Source organism: Stegostoma tigrinum, chromosome 3 (assembly GCF_030684315.1).
Source record: "Stegostoma tigrinum isolate sSteTig4 chromosome 3, sSteTig4.hap1, whole genome shotgun sequence".
Classification (NCBI taxonomy): Eukaryota; Metazoa; Chordata; class Chondrichthyes; order Orectolobiformes; family Stegostomatidae; genus Stegostoma; species Stegostoma tigrinum.
Genome location: NC_081356.1, coordinates 64,294,151 through 64,313,243, shown reverse-complemented (window position 1 = coordinate 64,313,243; position 19,093 = coordinate 64,294,151). Strand labels below are relative to the sequence as shown.

The window sequence follows — 19,093 nt, the reverse complement described above, 5'->3', positions numbered from 1 at the left end:
TAACTAGTATCAACAAAAATGTCACTAATGGATGTTTATCCCCCCACAGCATTCAAGATCTTGCTCTCATAATTACATTTGTGCCCCTTGTAAAAAGTTTGTAAAGACTAAAGGAATATTTCTGAAAATTTTCAGAAGTCACAGAAAAGTAAATGTATTCACTCAGTGGTATTATTTAAAAAGGTGATCACACGAGCAATTTTCTGCTCGACAAAAACTCCATTGTAGCACAGTCGCATCACACAGCTGGGGATCAGAGTTTGATTCCAGATTTGGGTAACTGGCTGTGTGGAGTTTGCATGTTTGCTTCCCTCTGTGGAGGACCCATCAGGTGTCCCAGTTACCTCCCACTGTCCAAAAAATGTGCAAGTTTGGTGATTTGGCCATACTAAAAATTGTCTGCAGTGTCCAAATATGTGCAAGCCAGGTGGATTAGCAATGGTAGGTCCAGGGTTACGGGGATAGGATGGGGGACTTTGTTTGGGTGGGATAGTCTTTGGAGGGTCGTTGCAGAGTAGATGTGCCAAATGGCCTCTTTCCACACCATAAGGATTCTATTAAAATTTGAAAGACCTTATAGCCATAAACACCTTACCTCATTTGATTAACAATCCCCTTGCAAGGGAAGAAAATCCCTGATCTCAACAAACTACGGTTAAAATTAGGGTACCAAACCAAACTTAAAATGTAATAACGTATCTTTAAAAGTGCTCAGTATTGAACCTTGATTCCATAACAGAAACAATGTTTATGCCAAGTAGACTTGATCTGATGTAAAACCTCTTCCTTGCAATTGAATATTTGATGGTAGATGTACAATTAACAAATGCACCAGTGTCAGTGGCCAGAGGTAACAAGTGGGGGGGTGAACAAGAAGTATTACTGAATTCAAATCATCACATCCAGACAGTTATTCACAGAACAAAATTTTCAGAATTGAGGTGTATGACCAATCATGGTGAAATTGTCAAAATGTCACTGGACCAGTCACCCAAAGACCCAGACTAATGCTATGTGGACAATAGCTCAGAAAGTGTCATGTCAACTGGTGAAATTTTATTCCAAGAATAAAACTGCAGTTTAAAGTCAAAGACTACAAAACCATTGTCAGTTCCCTCACCTGGTTCACTACTGCCTTTCAAAAAGAAAATGTGCCATCTTTACCTGGTATAGCCTAAATGGGATTCCTAAAATGTATCAAAACTACTGCAAAGCGAGAAGGGAATTAAAACAGAGTGAGTGTAAGAGTCAATCCGGCATCGAACACACCCAGTGGCGTCAACCCTAAAAACTTCCTCCTTCCAAGCATCTAGAGTTTGCGCCAATGTTAGGAAAGCTGTCCCACCAACTTGTTGAACAACAAACCGACAGTTATACTCAGCAAATCACACTGAATAGACAATGACTTAAACACCATCACCATTCCCGGGTACATACCATTCCACCGCCTGGTGAAACCCATCAACAGGCAGTGCCACAGGGAAATGCAATCAGATGTTTCAATCAGCATCCTTAATGATTTCAGACTTCATGAAGTCTCATGACGTTAAGTCAGAGATAGACAAGACCACCTCTAGCGGACAATGAATACTCCTTTTGATTGAACACCCCCCATTTAAAGAAGCAGTCAAAGATGGCAAGTGTACTGCTGTAATCTGGGTGGGAAACTCCAGCTCCACCAACAGCAGCTCATTAATACAATTTCCAAGCAAGTTAGCAAAATCATGAAGGCCACTGGACTGCTGCAGGTGGTGAGTGAAGCAAGGGGGTGCAAAGTTACTTGACTTCATCCTCACCAATCTACTTAAAGTGACTTGAAGTGGCATCATGGTGGCTCAGTGATCTGTGCTGCTACCTCACAAACCAGAGAGCCAGGTTCAATTCCAGCCTTGGGTGATAGCCTGTGTGGAGTTTGTACAGTCTCCCGGAGTCTGGGTGGATTTCCACCCAGCGCTCTGGTTTCCTCACACCATCCAAAGATGTGCAGGTTAGGGGGATTAGCCATGAAAAACGCAGGGTTACAGACGAGAGTCTGGGAAAGATGCTCTTCAGAGGGTCGGCACTAACTTGATGGGCCAAATGGTCTGCTGCCACGCTGTAAGGATTCTATGATTCTACATCTGTCTTGACAAAACTGGTAGGAGTGCTCACCGTGCAATCATCATGAAAATGAAGCCCCAATTTTAGACAGATACCCTTTTCAACATTGGAGGAGCCCAGCACATCTGTGCAATAAACACAGCTGAGACCTTTGCATCCAGCTTAAGCCACCTGTCAAGTGGAAGATCCATTTCCACCTCCTCCTGAGATACCTAGCATCACAGGTAACAGTCTTCAACCAAATCTGTTATTAATAAATATAGATTTGCTTTTCTGAAAATATTAAGTCAAATGGTCATCTTCACCCATTACTATTTTAAAATACCATGATCTAGAGTTACCATGATATCAAAACAAATATTAAGCTGCTTAAGACACTAGAATTTAAATTTAATGTAATGTGTTGCGAACTGCACCTGGAACATAGTAAAATAATATTCAAATTCTGCTCTTGCTTTGTGAAATCCAAAAGATTATCTGGACTATAAATACATGCCACAGTGTCGAACATTTCAAGTATCATATGACCTTTACTCTAGAGTACAATAATGTACTTATGACTTAAATAAAAAAACCTCTAATTAATAGTTGGATTGGAATTTTAATATTAAGTAACATTTAAACATGCTCATCTGCAAAAGGATCATGGAGAAAAACTGAAAAAAGTTCTTGCATTTTACACTGAAGTATTTCTAGGGAAACAAATCAATAACTTCTTTCCTTCGGAAGATTTTAGACTGAGCTTATTCATAAAAGAAAATGAAAGAGTGAACAAATTGATTCTGATATGACTTGTCCTTGGAATATTCTTAAAATTGTTGGGCTTAAACATTAACTCTGTTTCTCTCTCAACATATGCTGCCAAATCAGCTGAGTCACTCCAATGCTTTGGTTTTTATCTCAGATCTTTAGCATCTGCAGTACTTTATTTTATTCCATTGGTGTTTCTGAAAACTACACCTTGCTAATTGGGCTTTTCAATGTGTATTAGAACTTTTTTTTATTCATTCTTATGAATGCAGGTGGTGGGGAGACACAGTGGTTAGCCTCGGGCAACTGTCTGTGTGGAGCCTGCACATTCTCCCCATGTCTGCGTGGGGTTCCTCTGGGCACTCTTGTTTCCTCCCACAGTCCAAAGGTGTGCAGGTTAGGTGGATTGGCTAAGCTAAATTGCCCATAGTGTTCAGGGGTCTGAAGATGAGGTGGGTTATCGGGGGATGGGTCTGGTTGGGATGGTCCAAGGGTCGGTGTGAGCTTGTTGGGCCGAAGGTCCTGTTTCCACACTGTAGGCATTCTAGGATTCTATGAAGATGAACAATTATTACCTGGTATTTTTAGTAATGGAACCAACCATTTGGGCAACTGATACTTGGTGTTTATGTTCAACCAACACCGCCACAAAGCATCTCAGCTTATCAGTATATAACAATAGCAAATACCATGCCCTTATTTCCCTTCCAGATGGAAGTGGTCAAGAGTTTGGAAGGAGCCATTCTAAGGGACCTAGGTTTATTTCTGCAGGGCATCTTTTAGTCGGTCCACAATGCTGCTTTTGAATGTCAGTGGTGAAGTTCACAGCGGTAGCTGGACATCAATCAAGTAGGCTTTTTTGTTTCACACGTCAATGAGTGGAGGATAATTAGATCTGCAACCTGTTAAATGTAGTGCGTTCCATTTAAGTCCTGATTTGTGTCTTGTGGACAATGAACAGTTCAAGGGAACGAGAAGCACAGTTACTCCCGGCAGGATTCCCAGCATCTGACTGCTCTTGCAAGTCAAATTCTTTATATGGCTGGTCTAGCTCATTGTCTGGTTGACGGTAATTCCCAAGATGTTGATAGTGGAACATTCAACAATGCTAATGCCATTAAAGGTCAAGAGAAGATGTGTGAAATCTCATTAACTGCCGAGTCACTGCCTAGCATTTGTGAGCCACATGACACTTATCAGGGCCAAACAAAAATTTTTTTATGAAATGCTGTTTGTGTCCAAATGCATTTGGACACAGACCGCTTCAGTGTTAGAGGAGTTGTGAATATCACTGATCTTTGTGCCGTCACCAACAAACATTGCCACTTTTAAACATTATGATGAAGGAAGGGTTGTTGAAAGCAGCAGTTGAAGGTAGCTGACACACTTACCTTGAGGAAATCCTACAAACATGACCTTTCTTCTTCATTCATGGGATGTGGGTTTCACTAGTTGGCTAATATTTTTATTGCCCACCTCTAGTTGCCATTGAGAAAGTAGCGTTAAGGTACTTTCTCCAAGCCCTGTTGTCCGCATGCTGTAGGTTGACCCACGATGCCCTTAGGCAGGGAGATTCAGGATGTTGAACCAAACAAGCTGAACATCAGAGAGCAGCTGATTGTTAAATAAGTATTCCATCACTTTGATCATCAAGAATAAATTGGTGGTGTATTAATTGCCTAATTAGATGTGGTCCCTTTTGTGGCCAGGGTATACCTGGCCAATTTTCCACATGGCAGGTCGATGACAGTGTTTAGGTACACTGAAAGCACTTGGCTGGTTTTGGAATACAACTCCTCAACATGATTGCCAGAACGCTGTCAGGACCCATAGTCTTCAGCTCTTTGATGATATTACAGGGGGAGAGAGAATCAAAGCTAAGAGAGATTGGCATTTGTGATGCCGAGGATTTCAGGAAGAGGGCCACCTAGAGATTGTCCATATAGCACATGCGGCTGAAGATGCTTGGAACTACCTCAACCCTGCCTTTCTGCTCCGTCAGAAATCTTACTTAAATAAATAAATAAATACTCAACAATAACCTGCTCACTGATGCTGTTTGTGTTTACCAAGTCCACTCAGGTCCTGACCTCATTGCAATCTTGATCCAAAACATGCATGAAAGAAAAGCTGAACTCAATGATAGATGAGAGCAACTGCTCTTGACATCAAAGTCAGCACTTTACCAAGTACGGTGTCAAGGTGCACTAGCAAAATTAGACTCAATGGGAAATAGGAAGAATTTTTTTTCTGGTTTGAGCAATTGCCAACACAAAGGACGGCCACCGTGGTTTTTTGAAAGTAAATCAGACTCAGAGATGCATAGCATGGAAACAAATTCTCCACCCAATTTGTCCATGTTGACCAGGTATCCCAGATAAATTTAATCCCAATTGCCAGCATTTGGTTCATATCCCTCTGAACCCTTCCTATTCCTTTACCCAGCCATATGTCTTTTAAATATTGTTGTACCAGCCTCTAGCACTTCCTCTGGCAGCTCATTCCATGCATGCACCACCTTCTGTGTGAAGAAGTTGCTCTTTAGGTCCCTTTTAAATCTTTCCCCTCTCACCTTAAACACATGCCGTCTAGTTTTTTAATCCCTCCTCGGGAAAAGACCTTGCCTATTTACCCTATCCACGCCACGCATGATTTTATAAACCTCCATAAGAGGTCACCCCCTTAGCCTCTGACACTCCTGGAAAAGTAACCCCAGTCTAACTGGTCTCTCCCTATAGCTCAAAATCTCCGGCCCTAACAAAATCCTTGTTGATATTATCTGAACCCTTTCAAGTTTCACAGCATCCTTCCTAGAGCAGGGAGACCAGAATTACACACAGTATTCCAAAAGTGGCCTAAGCAATGTCCTGTACTGCCCACAACATGACCTCCCAACTCCTGTACTCCATGAGATAGCAAGAATTGCAAATGCTGGTGTCAGTCCTGATGAAGGGTCCTGACAGAGAATTAAAGGTGACTTGAAAGAAATTCTGAGATTTGTGTATGAATCCTTTCCAACTGATTAAAGATTTAACAGCCATATTAGGTTTGGTCAATACATTTGCATCAGTTCCATGTCCCTTTGATTTTTGCTTATAAATTCTGTGTCTGATGCCACCTGGAGTTTGTGTCTTCAAATAAACCAGTTGGACTATAAGCTGGTGTTGTATGACTTTTGATCCTATTTTCCAAAGCTACTTCATGTTGCCTTTTTGCACACCTGATTTCCCTCTTAAGTATATTCTTAATGCCTTTATACTCTAAGGATTCACTCAAACTCTGCTGTCTACACATGATATATGTTTCCTTCTGTTTCATGGCCAAAACCTCATTATCTCATATTTCAACATTCCCTACATCGACCAGCCTTGTCCTTCACCCTAACAGGAAGGCACTGTCTCTGGACTCATTATCTCATTTTTGAAGGCTTCCCATTTTCTAGCCATCCCTTTACCTGCAAACATCTGCCCCCAATCAAGTTTTGAAAGTTCTTGCCTAATACCATCAAAATTGGCCTTCCTCCAATTTAAAACTTTAACTGTTAGATCAGGTCTAAATTCTTCCATCACTATTTTAAAACTAATAGAATTATGGCCACTGGCCCCAGAGTGTTCCCCTACTGATACCTCAGTCACCTGCCCTGCCTTAGTTCCCAAGGGTAGGTCATTTTTGCACCTTCTCTGGTTGATATATCCACATGCTGTATCAGAAAATGTTCTCTACATACTTAAATTCCTTCCCATTCAAGCCTTTAGCATAATGGCAGCCCAGTCTATGTTTGCGAATTAAAATCCCCTACCATTACCACCCTATTATTCTTATGGATATCTAAGACCTCATTACAAATTTGTTTCTCAATTTCTTGTTGGCCATTGGCAGGTCTATAGTACAATCCCAGTAAGGTAATCATCATTTTCTTATTTCTCAGTTCCACCCAAATAACTTCCCTGGGCGCATTCCCAGGAATATCCTCCCTAAATACAGTAGTAATGTAACTCCTAATCAAAAATGCCACTCCCTCTGCTATCTCCACAGCCACCCCCCGCCCCCACCATTTCTACCCTTCCTATAGAATCTATACTCTGGAACATTAAGCTGCCAATTCTATCCACCCCAGGCCACTTCTCTGTAATTGCTATAATATCCCAGTCTCATGTTCCCAACAATGACATGAGTTCATCTGCCTTACCTGTTAGGTGTCTTGTACTGAAATAAAAACAGTTTAATTTTTCAGTCCTACCTCATTCTCTGCTTTGTTCCTACCTGACCTGAATGCTTGACTCGCTCTTTTTCCTCAACTGTACCAGTCTCAGACTGATCCCTTTCCTCACTATATTTCTGGATCCCGCCACCATCCCCTTTAATTGTTTAAATCCTCCCAAGCAGCTCTCCCCACCAGCAAATTGGTTCCCTTTCAATGCAAGTTCAATCCATCTTATACAGGTCACTTCTACCAGAGAAGAAATTCCAAATGATCCAAAAAAACGTTAGACCTTCTCCCTTACACTATCTCCTCAACCACGCATTCATTTGTCCCATCCTCCCATTCCTACCCTCACTGGCTCATGGGATCAGGTGTAACCCCAGATATTACCACCATCGAGGACCTCTTTCTTTTTAAAATTCATCTTCAGCTGTAGAATTTTCGAAGCACACAAGCACTTCCATCTAGATGGACAAGGGCAGCAGACAGCATTCTCACATTACCACCTGCAAGTTCCCTTCCAAGCCATTCACCATTCTAACTTGGAAATATAATCATCATTCCTTCACGGTCACTAGGTCAAAATCCTCGAGCTTCCTACCTCATGTGATTATGGGTCAACCTACAGCATGCAGATTGCAGCAGTTCGAGATGGCAGCTCACTACTATTTTCTCAAAAGCAACTGTGGACATGCAATGAAAAATGCTGGCCAGCCACCAGTGCCCACATCCCATGAATGAATTTTTAAAAAAAGGCATGTCTGCAGGAGTTCCTCACGGTAGCATCTCAGCTTTCTGCAACTGCTGCTTCAATGGCCTACCCTCCAATTTAAGATTAAAAGTGAGGATATTTGACTACTTTCTCAGCACTATTCACAACTATGTAAATACTGCAGCAGTTTTGTGCTAAAATGCAGCAAGATCTGGACATTTTCCACTTAAACATTAATGTTCCCTGAATAAAATGTCCAAGTGCCATATAGTAAACAGAATGAGATTTTGTCTGTGAAGGGCCCTGTTAAAAGGTGCTACATATATGTAAAGTTTTAATATAAGACATCAAAACAGTTAAGTATCATTTGAACCCAAACATATCCATGCTCACCAGCTAATAAAAAGTCTTTAACTAATTGATCTTCATTCTTCCTATGTAAATTTTAAAACCATGTGTATTATGCAAGATATTTTATTTAAACAAGTAAAACAAAATGTAAACAAAATGATAATTCAGTCTTGGCAGAAATTAAAATATCTAATGATAAGAGATTACACATTAATTACATCATAAATGGTACAAAAAGTAGAAAATCATTTGAGAAACTTATTGCATAAAATGCATATCAATTAACAAGAAACTGGATGACTCAGTGTAACTACAGTTCAAGAACTGTAAACATTTTTCATTAATGTAAACAGCAACAAGTAGCATACATTATTTCTGCTACTGTTGGTAACTATTGAAATCACACATTGATTCAGTAGAATTTATTCAGCATGTTGCTCTTGGCATTTACTGTTCAAGACTCAAATTTTATTTCCCACACTAAGTGCTAACCTTCAAAATTAATTTCCTGCATTTTTCACTCAATTGTGTCCAATACTCATCCAACTTTCCAGACTGCACACTGGTAAAGTCAGAGCTAGCCAGATGCTCTCAGTTTACGACCTGATGACTTAAAAAAAAAGAGAACGCAAGAAAATGAACGAAATATCTTAATCAGAATCATTTCCTCTTTCCCCAGTTTGAGAATGAAGAAACTTTACTGCCGAAATTGTTCAAATGCAGCAGTTGGGAAAAGATGGAAAATAATGAAAACAGGCTACAAATTTGTATTTCTTGTACTTCCAAGTCTTACAAAGTGAGTGGAGAAAATCTCTTGTGTGTACTTGGCTTCATCAAAACATGATTTTTGCTGCATCAATTGGAAACAAAAACTTCCAGTCTAGCCAAATACATTTAAACAAAAATATGGCTTTCTTTAACTATCTTCCAAAACATAAGACTGACTTGCCTTAAGTGTAAGCTGAACACAACGGCCTCAGCACCCTGATTCCCCCCTCTCTTTCCACTCCCCACCAAGCCAAACAAAAAGCCTTCACAGAAGGTCCTGACACCTCCTACTACTCCATGCAAAAAGTGAAACATACAATCCATCCATTATCAGGCCTCAATTTGTACAGTCCCCAAGGAACAAGCCACCAGCATATTAAGAGGCAAACATTGCTCTCCATCTAACACCCATCCATCCTCTAAAACAGATGTGACAACTCAGACGTGAAAATATTACATATTGAAGCCATATGACACTAAATTAAGTGATAACATTCTCCTTCTTACACCAATTTTTTATTTATTTTTAAATGCTTACAGCAGTGTTTGAGGGGTTAAATCTTAAATTCTGGAAATCTAAGCCTTGTCCCTACACAGGAACATCCCATCACACATTTTGAGATCAGCCAACTCAGCTCAGGGCTTGAATTGGAATCCTGCTAACTGGTTTAGTTCATGAATGGACTAATTTAAAACAACTGGCCCACCAGGAGAGCTGCTGATGGTATGTAATCCCTTTAGGGATTTTTAAAAGCCTGATCCAAATGTTAACATCAAATCTCAGCTAGACAATCAGAAAGCAGAAAAGTCACAACCTCTTGCTCAATATAAGTTTTCAGTAATTCATTAAAGTCAAATCCACTTGAAATTTGAGCACGTATAAATTACCAAAGCTGCCCTACCAAAAGATCAAGGAAAGTTTCTTCAACTCTCAAATATTTTTAAAAGACAAATTACAGGTACCACTTAGCCAGAGACACACAAAAAGGGGCGTGTAATGGGACAAAACGGCAAAAAGCAATCGAAGGAGTAACAAAACGTCCAGAGAGAAAACAAAACTAATTTAAAACTCAATAGTCTTCGCATCTCAATAGACTGTAATGAAAAACGAAAGTAACTTTAGAAGTTAGATAACGAAAATCAAGGAAACCATTATGTCCCGAATAAACATAATCGCCACACCCAGCTTGCTGTCTAGTTAGTGAAGCTGTGGAGTCAGTAAAGATTAGAGACACATGTGACAGCTTCTTTAACTTCATGGCAATATCGTCAATCTAAGGAAGAAACCTAAAGTTATAAATCTATTCAAAGTGTAGTCTATTGAAGGTCTATTCTCATTTATCCGTGAAGAGGTGACAGCAGAAAATGTTTTCACCAGTTACTCTGAAATAACTTCAAGCCCATTCCTCCCCGCACCCCCAAAGAAAAGCCTTACTAATGGTCACCAATTTAGATTAACTAACAGTGAGCTCACCGAGACCCTGAACATTTTTTAAAAAAAAACAAGGCAACAGATTTCCCATACAAGTTTAATCAGACCATTTACTTTTTCCTCACATTCTACTTCCACCTGAGGATCAAGTTACAGCAGCCGACACCAGGCCGCTAGCTCGAACAAAGTTTACCCCACACGGCGCCCAACAAACCACTCTCTGGGAACGGTCACCACAAAGCGTCACTTGCTTTTACTGCTTTAAAGTAACCTGCACCATTAAACTCGGCACATTTATAATGTTGTTCTAAAGCTAATGTGGGAGGAGAGAAAAAAATACAAAGGGATTCAGGCCTGCATAAAAATCTATTGGAAACTGCTGACATGCCGACGTGCCGGAAGATTAATAACAAGGACCAAGAAACGAGAGTTACAAACAACTAATGGCACTAGAATGAAGTATTTATCTGCCTCAAAGAGGTCTCGCTTTCAGGCACACAAACAATATGACAAGTTAGAGTTGAGTTTAATCCATTCAGAAGCAATGTAAACGACTCAAGCAGCTCTCCCCAAGCTCCCTGGAATACTTTGTTACTCACCCAGCAAAAGCAGTTTGAGTTCCCTCCGAGCGTCTCTCTTGTCCCTCCGCAGCTGCCTCTCAATTTCGGCATTTATCCGCTGAGACTCTTTATCCTCCTCGGATAGACAGCACCCCGCCATGATGGAGCCCAAGCCAACGTCCCTGGGTGAAAGAGGAGCGCCAAGAAGACAGACACCTCACGGATATTCGGTGCCGCCGAGCTTTAACACCCTCACGAGCCACTTCACCACGGCCACGGCATGGAGAACTACAAAAATCACACAATATCAAAAACAACTTTGGTTTTATCCAGTTCCTTTTGAAGATTTTTTTCCAATCTGAAATCAAAAGTTAACTTCAATTTAAAGTACTCGTATGACACATCTGAAAACTCCTGCTCGGAGAGATGTCTGAACTCCAGAGTGGGCGGGAATACTGAGCAGGGAGGAGAAACAGGACAGCAAGCCGGCTGACATGCCTCAATCTATCAAATGGCAAAAAAAAGGCGGTGCGAAATGAGGACGAGGGCAAGACTAGTTCAAAAGTGTTAGTGCGGCTGAAAAATGGCGTTGCTGCAAATCTTTCCCTGGAAACCATTACGAAATGTTGATTTTTCCATGCAAGATTTTTTTCTTCGTTATACAAATGTGCAAGTCTCAAAGAACGACTTAAATTCTGCTGTTCTGAGGAAGGGTTACCGGACTTGAAACGTTAACTCTGTTTTCTCCTTCATAGATGCTGCCAGACCTGCTGAGCTTTACCAGCAACTTTGTTTTTGTTCTTAAATTCTGCTTTCGAACGTTTGAATGCCACTGGTCATTCAGCAACATAACTTGCAAAAAGCTGATATATTTTAATACGTTCAGTTTAAAAGTCACAAATCAACAACTATTTATGTAATTTTGGATCATTTACCATTCCCACCCCCATAAAAACAACTCTATTTTCACAGATGCTGCCTAATTTATTGTCTTTCTAGCATTTTCTGTTTGTAATACTAACGGCATTAAAGGAGATATATGAATATATCTCAAGGTGTATCACCAGATATTATAAATCACTTTAGTAAGTTGATACAAGAATTTAGGATTAGAGAATGATATTTAACCCTTCCAGACATAGAATATGATCAGCTCCACATTATGTTCGCACCCCATTAACCTTAATGCTTAGGTCTGATGTGTCGGGTCACAGAAGTAGGTTTGAAGCATCATCTTAACGGAGAAAAACATTACGTTTTGAGCAGGCGATTTCAAAGCCTGGGATCTCAGGAGCTGAATCGCCGGCTGTGGCTCAAAATTGGCGATGCTCAAGCGCTTTGAATGAGGTGAGTGAAGAAATCTCAGATATCTGTGGAGTCGTGGAAAATCTCAAAGATTGGAAGGGATGAGGCCTTGGAGATATGTGAAAACACCGATGATATTTTTAATAACAAGATGTTATTTGAACTGATCACCAATGCAGGTCAGCAAGCGTCGCTAATATTCTAAGCAAAAATGAAGATTGTTGCGACCGCTACGGAGAGAAACGTAACAAGAACGTAATGTGCAGTTAAACATGTTTGGAAAATGTGAAGATATTGGACACCTTCTGATTATAAATAATAACAAAAATATCAGCATTTGCTCACGAATTTTAGAAGCGTAACTTTAATTAAAGACAGCTAGATTTTAATTATGAAGGAATAATACGCCTCTATCTCACTAACTTTAATATTTTCCTCTTTATTTACTCTGATTTCTCTGTCGGTTACCATTAATCTGTTTGGTGCATATCTTATTTGCGTCCTGCATGGTTAAACGGATTTTTTTTTGGATAGTATTCTCAGTCCCCTCCAAAGCAAAACCTTCGAATTTCTGAAGGTCACTCAACCCGAAATGTAAATTCTGATTTCTCTCCACAGGTGTTACCAAATCTGCTGAGCTTTTCCAGCAATTTCTGTTTTTGCTTCGAATTTATCATTTGCCTTTAATTCTATTTCCGGGAAATATATGTTGTCGAGTTCTTTTACTGACAGGGTCTCGTGAATATCCACCAATTTTCAAACTTCCCATTACTTCAAATTATCAGGTCAACTTGCCTAATAATTCAGGTCAACTGGTACTTCTGTTTTTTTTATCGAGCGTGTAAGATCTGTCAAAAGAAACCGCTATTCAGTCGAATATTTGAATTTAAATCGCTGTTTAAAATAATCCGAAAATAATTTCACTTGGCTCAGTAGCCTCTGGGTAACATCTGTTCCGAGTACCGTATGTCTGTTATTTCCAATGAAACCGGTTCCATGTTTTTGCTGCAGTCGTGTGGATGGCTTTTTTTTCCTGCGTCAGATATTAAAATAGACACACGTTACCACTTTTATTGCAGTTGGCGTTACTGTAAGGAAGCTCGTTAAGCCAGTTTGCACACTTGCTAAAATCCCGATTCCAAAGGGTGAACGAAGTCGCCACCTGTAAAGTTGCCGTTTCTTGTTGTCATTTTGGCCCATCTCTTACCAACAGGAGGCGCTCGCAACATCGAAACTTTGCCTTGGGAATGAGATCAGAAAAGTTATTGACACGTGAAAACTGAAAATTATCCATTTCTTAAACCGTCGCAACATTTTTAGACTGTAACTTTATTAAACATAAGATTTTGGAGAACTATTATGTGGAAGTATCTGCGATACAATTATGATATAAATATTCTAGGACTGGTAGCTGGCACGTTTCCAGAGGAATGAGCTCAGCGATTCTATGCTTTGCGATAAAGCAATTATCTTCCCCAGCTCCCCCAAGCAAAACGAAAGAAAACTTCATTCGATGTTTGATGACAATTAAATTGCAATAACGACCCAGGCATACCAGAATAAACAAACTGTTCAGTGTTGTTACCCCACACAGGTAATTGCAAAAAAGGCAAAAACTGCAAAAGGCAATTATAAAAGGTTGAGTACATTCAAGAGCCGGAAAATTACTTGCTTTCAAGTAATATTATCATACAGCTTCAGTTTCTTCCAGCGGGCCCCCTTCGATGAAGTGCTACTGCCAACCCTTTTATGAACTACAGATTTGTCAGTTTAGTATAAACAGTTCGTGCTTAACGTGACAGATCTTTTCCTGTTGACCTTCCTCTGATGTGTGCGGGCGTACCAAAGTGAGGAAAAGCCCCGAATACTTTAGAGGAGTGCTCCGAGACGTTTTCCAAATCGGAAGAAATAAAGCGCTATAAATGAGACCGTATAATAAATTACGCACTTATCAAGAGATGGAGAAAATTAACGTGGAAAGCATCATTCATTGCGCATATTTTCCTGTGATATATTTCGTACGCAAAGTAACCTGGCGGATTTATCCTTTCTCCGACGTCGCGAATATAACATGAGCAATCGAACTAAGGTGAAACAGGAGACAGCGAGTAACACGAATTCAATTTGAGTGTTTCTAGCCGATCTGGCAGAATCGCATTGTAATCTGGAGTCCTGCGTCCTCTGCTAAACTATTCCAAGATATTTCTGGAATGAAAATCTAACCCTGAGCTTTTTTGCCTCTCTGAGGCAAATCTTCTTTGTAAATATCTCGCTTATCTCCAAAGCCCCGATCTCTAGTTATGCATGAGACATATACAGATGTTGGAAATCTGAAATAAATACTAAATGCCACAGTTATCTGTGGAGAATGTAACAGAGTTACTTCTGGAGTTTGATGTGACTCTTGCTTGGAACTCGAGGAATGAGTCTTATTGGTCATGTGCCAATCTAATTAGCTACCTCTATGATACACTACATCATGACGCCGTCTTAGCTGTAACTTAATGTCCCAGCGCGAATGCTAACTTGTATCTTTCTGCACTTTCCTTACTTCCTTCACATCTTCTCCAACATGTATTACCCAATGGGGAGATAGAGTGGTGCAGTGGTAATGTCAGATGATTAGTGGTCCAAAGGTTCATGCTCTGGGGATCTAAGTCCATACTCCTCCCAGGCAGCTGGTACAATTTCAATGGTATTGTAGAATCCCTACAGTGTATTAAGAGGCCATTTGGCCCATCGAATTCTCACCAATTGTCCAAGATGCATCCTACCCAACCTTGCAACCCCAACATTGTTAATCCACCTAACCTACACATCTCTAGATTCTACAGAGCAATTCAGCATAGCCAATCAACGTAACCTGCACATTTAACTGTAGGAGGAAATGCACGCAGAAACGGGGAGAACATACAAACTCCACACAGTCACCCAAAGTTGCAATTGAACCCTGGTCCCCAGCACTGACCACTGTACCAACCAATTAAGTACAACTGGAATTATTCTGGAAAATTAGGTAACTACAATTAGATTATTCTGGAATTTCAAAGTAATCACTGGTCACAAAAACCCACTTGCTTCATTAATGCCCTTGAGAAAAGGAAATCTACCATTTTCTTGTGTGTGACTCCAAACACACAGTAATGTGGCTAACTTTCGATTTCCCTCTGAAGTGGCCCAGAAAGCCATTCAAAGACAAGCAGGAATTGGAACGTGAATAACTGTCGACAACGCCAGTGCTATTCACATCCATGACAGAATAAAAGGGGCATAAAAACATAGCCTTGCTCCCTCAAACTATTCACACCAAACTCTAACCAGTATCTCTTCCGGTTTCCATATTAACTGATATGTGAAGTTCTCAGTGATCCCACCATACTTGAAAACTAACATTCTCATTTCTGAAGAAGGGTCTAGGTCTGAAACATCAGCCTTCCTGGTCCTCCGATAGTGCTTGGCCTGTTGTGTTCATCCAGCTCTACACCTTGTTATCTCTAACATTCTCATCTCCAGCTTCACTTTCCTCTCTAAAGGTCAAAAATCACACAACACCAGGTCATAGTCCAACAGGTTTATTTGAAAACACAAGTTTTCAGAGCCTCACTCCTTCAGGTGTTAGTGAGAAAGGCTGTATCAGACACAGAATTTATAAGTAAAAGATCAAAGGGTCATAGAACTGATACAAATGCTTTGAACAAACCTAAATGACCATCAAATCTTTAATCAGTTAGAAAGGAGAGGCTAGTTTCAATTTATTAATATGCAAATCCCAGAATTTCTTTCAGGTCACAGCCCCAAGATAGCTGAATCTTTTATCAGTGTACCGGAGATGACATCTCAGGTCAGTCAATGCATTTTAGGTGTGAGGCCTTGTTTAGAATTTGTCTATGTTTTAACTTGGGAGTCAGAGTGGTTTTCTCTTCAAAGTAGGAATTCATAAAATGGCACATTGACTGACTGTATACAAATTGTGTGCTTTTTGAAAAAAATAGAATGTATCTGCAATTACAATTTGCGAATGCAAATTCACCCCATAGATTTTTGCGTGTGTGTGTGTGTAGGCGAGACACAGTGTCTGTGACAGAAAGAGATAGCGTGTGTGTGGGAGAGACAGTATGTGACATTGTTTGTGTGTATGCTTGACAGTGTGCATGTGGTGGGGTCACCTGTAGTGTGACATGAACCCAAGATCTTGATTGAGGCTGTCCTCATGGGTACCAAACTTGACTATCAGCCTCTGCTTGGCAACTGTGTGTTGTTGTGTATCCCAAAGCCCGCCTTGGAAGATGTTTAACCAAAGATCTGACATTCTCCTGATGTGGTCTCCTCATGAAAGAGTGAGCATGTGCATGCATGAGAGGGGACGGAGAAAGAGAGAGGGAGAGTGTGTAGAGGAGGCTGCATCGGGAGCAATGGATACAGTAGACCAAGTTGGAGCATGTACAGGTGAACCCCTGTCGGTGAGACCAAATACAGACTCGGGGAGCATTTCATCGAGCATCTGCACTCTGTACACGACAAATGACAACACCTTCCAGTTGCCAACCATTTTAACTCCCCCTCCCTGGGTGACATGTCCATCCTAGGCCTCCTCCAGTGCCACAATGACGCCACCCACAAACTAGAGAAGAAACACCTCATATTCTGCCTTGGGAGCCTATGGCCTAAACCTGGAATTCACTTGTTTTATAATCTCCGCCCCGGCCTCATCCCATGTCTAACCCGCCCTCTCATCTGTGCCTCCTTGACCGGACATAACCTGTCCATCCTTTCCACTTATCCACCCTACCATTCCCGTCGACCAATTACCATTACCCCGCACCTGCATCCAACCTATCACCATCCCACCTACCTTTCACCAGCCCCATCCATCCTCCCTCATCCCTCCATGACCTGATATAACGTGTCCATCTTCTCTCCTGTCTGCCTCACCCATCCCACTGATCAATCCCCAATATTCCCTACCTGAACTCACCCATCACCACTCCACCTATCTTCCATAGCTCCACCACCCGCCTCTATTTCCCAGCTCCCTTCCCCCTTCCCCTCCCCATTTCTGAAGAAGGATCCTGACCGGAAACGTCAATTATCCAGCTCCTGTGATGTTGCCTGGCCTGCTGTGTTCCTCCGGCTCCACAGACTGCTGCATTTTTTTTGCCATTCAGTTTAAATCAGGGGAATTTTGATTCTCAACTATTCTACCAATTAGACATTTCTCCCCATCTACTCTTCCAGACCTTCAAGATTTCGAATACCTCAACAAAGCTCTATCGACTTTCCTCTCAACTTTCTTGACGGAGGACAGCACCTCCTGCAACCATTCTTCTAACTCATTTCTGCATTTTTTCTAGTGTCTTCACATCTTTCATAAGTATGGTGCTGGAAATTGGACACACCCATGTTTTTGTACTGTTTGGCACTGCTTATAAAATTCAGTATGCAAAATGGATTGTTAACCTTTCTTCAACTTGTACACCCACACCAAAAATGCTCTGCTAATACATTCACTTTAGAATTTGGATCCTTTGTTTTATAATTCCTTCCTCAATCCTCCTCTCAAAATGTATCATTTCATAATTTTCCTTTCTGAAGAAGAATGTAACATTTGCAACTCTCTCCAATCTTCTGGCTGTCCCTGTATCTAAAATTGCCTCTGAAATTTAGGATCATATTTCCCTCAGTTTCCTTAGATGCATCTAATCTGGTCCTGGATTACTGCCTACAAAAACAGTCAGCCTTTCTAAAACTCTTTTTCAGTCTTTAGCACATCCACTACCTCAATTAGTGTTCTTACGATTATGGAAAGATCATCTTCTTCAGTAAAGGTAGATGTAGAGAATTCATGTAGCACTCAGTCATGCTCTCTGATTTCATGCATACATTTCCTGATAATCCCTATTTATAAGGTCATAAAGCACAAACAGAAGTAATCCACTCAACCAATCAGCTCTGCTCTATTCAGTCCATTCATCCATTTACCACTATTATTATAGGCCTATAAAAAATTCTTAGGCTCCCTATTGTATTAGCTATCTTTCTTACCTATGCTTGCTTCTCATTTCTTTCTCCACTTCACCTTTGTACCTTCTATATTCGGCTTGGTTCTCCTGTATTGCCACTCTGATACAGACATTCATTTTCATTTTCTATTTATTTTATCATGTAGCAAACTCCGGTTTGTTTGCTGTTTGGTGTTGTATTTTGATTGTACCGGTTACGTACTCTTTTTAAAGATAGTTCATTGTGTGTCATACTTCTGCCTTCCATCTCTTAGTTTATTTAGCTGGATATAATCCGTTCTCACCCCTTTGAAATTAGACAACCCCAAATAATTGCTTCTACTCTGCTTTGCTAACTTGAACTTGATATCACAATAATTGAGACTTTCCAATGGCTGTCCTAAATTTTGTCTCTTCACTTCGAATTCATGCATTTTTCCCTGACTTTTTGTAACACACAATAACTTGGGTTTATGTTTTGCATATCTTTAAAAACCTTGGTCACTGCCATAAGATCACCTTGGAGACATTACAATTTCAGGCTGTGTGCCACATTTTTCTTGTGTCTTTGTTCAAAGCATAACGTTTTACACTAGGGTCATATTTGTGTTTGTATCAGCACTTAAATGTCTCCAGTTTCTCAATATTCACATATTGAAGACATGGTCATTTCTGTGAACTGTACAGTTAATCACAATTTATAAGAGTTATGAATTACAACAAGCTCAAATGGTAATTTGATTTCTCAGATGCTGCCAGACCTACATTTCCAGCTTTTATGGCTTTTGCTTCAGAATTCCAATATTTTACTGTACAAGAGATGATTTATCATATAGTTTAAAATTCTATTAGCTTTAATGAAAACAGAAAATTCTGGAAACACTTGGTCAGGCAGGCAGCACATTTGGAGAA

At 40.4% G+C, this 19,093-nt stretch overlaps 1 protein-coding gene across 1 annotated transcript in view; it reads right to left on the bottom strand.

Annotated features, from left to right (window-relative positions):
- The window catches only part of LOC125450837 (guanine nucleotide-binding protein subunit alpha-14), a 137,146-nt gene extending 125,770 nt beyond the window's left edge, over positions 1 to 11,376 (bottom strand). Inside the window, exon 1 of the mRNA XM_048527155.1 lies at positions 10,917 to 11,376. Within this exon, the coding sequence (XP_048383112.1) occupies positions 10,917 to 11,037 (121 nt within the window). The 5' untranslated portion in view covers positions 11,038 to 11,376. The remainder of the gene's footprint in view (positions 1 to 10,916) is intronic.
- Between the last annotated feature and the right edge of the window lie 7,717 nt (positions 11,377 to 19,093).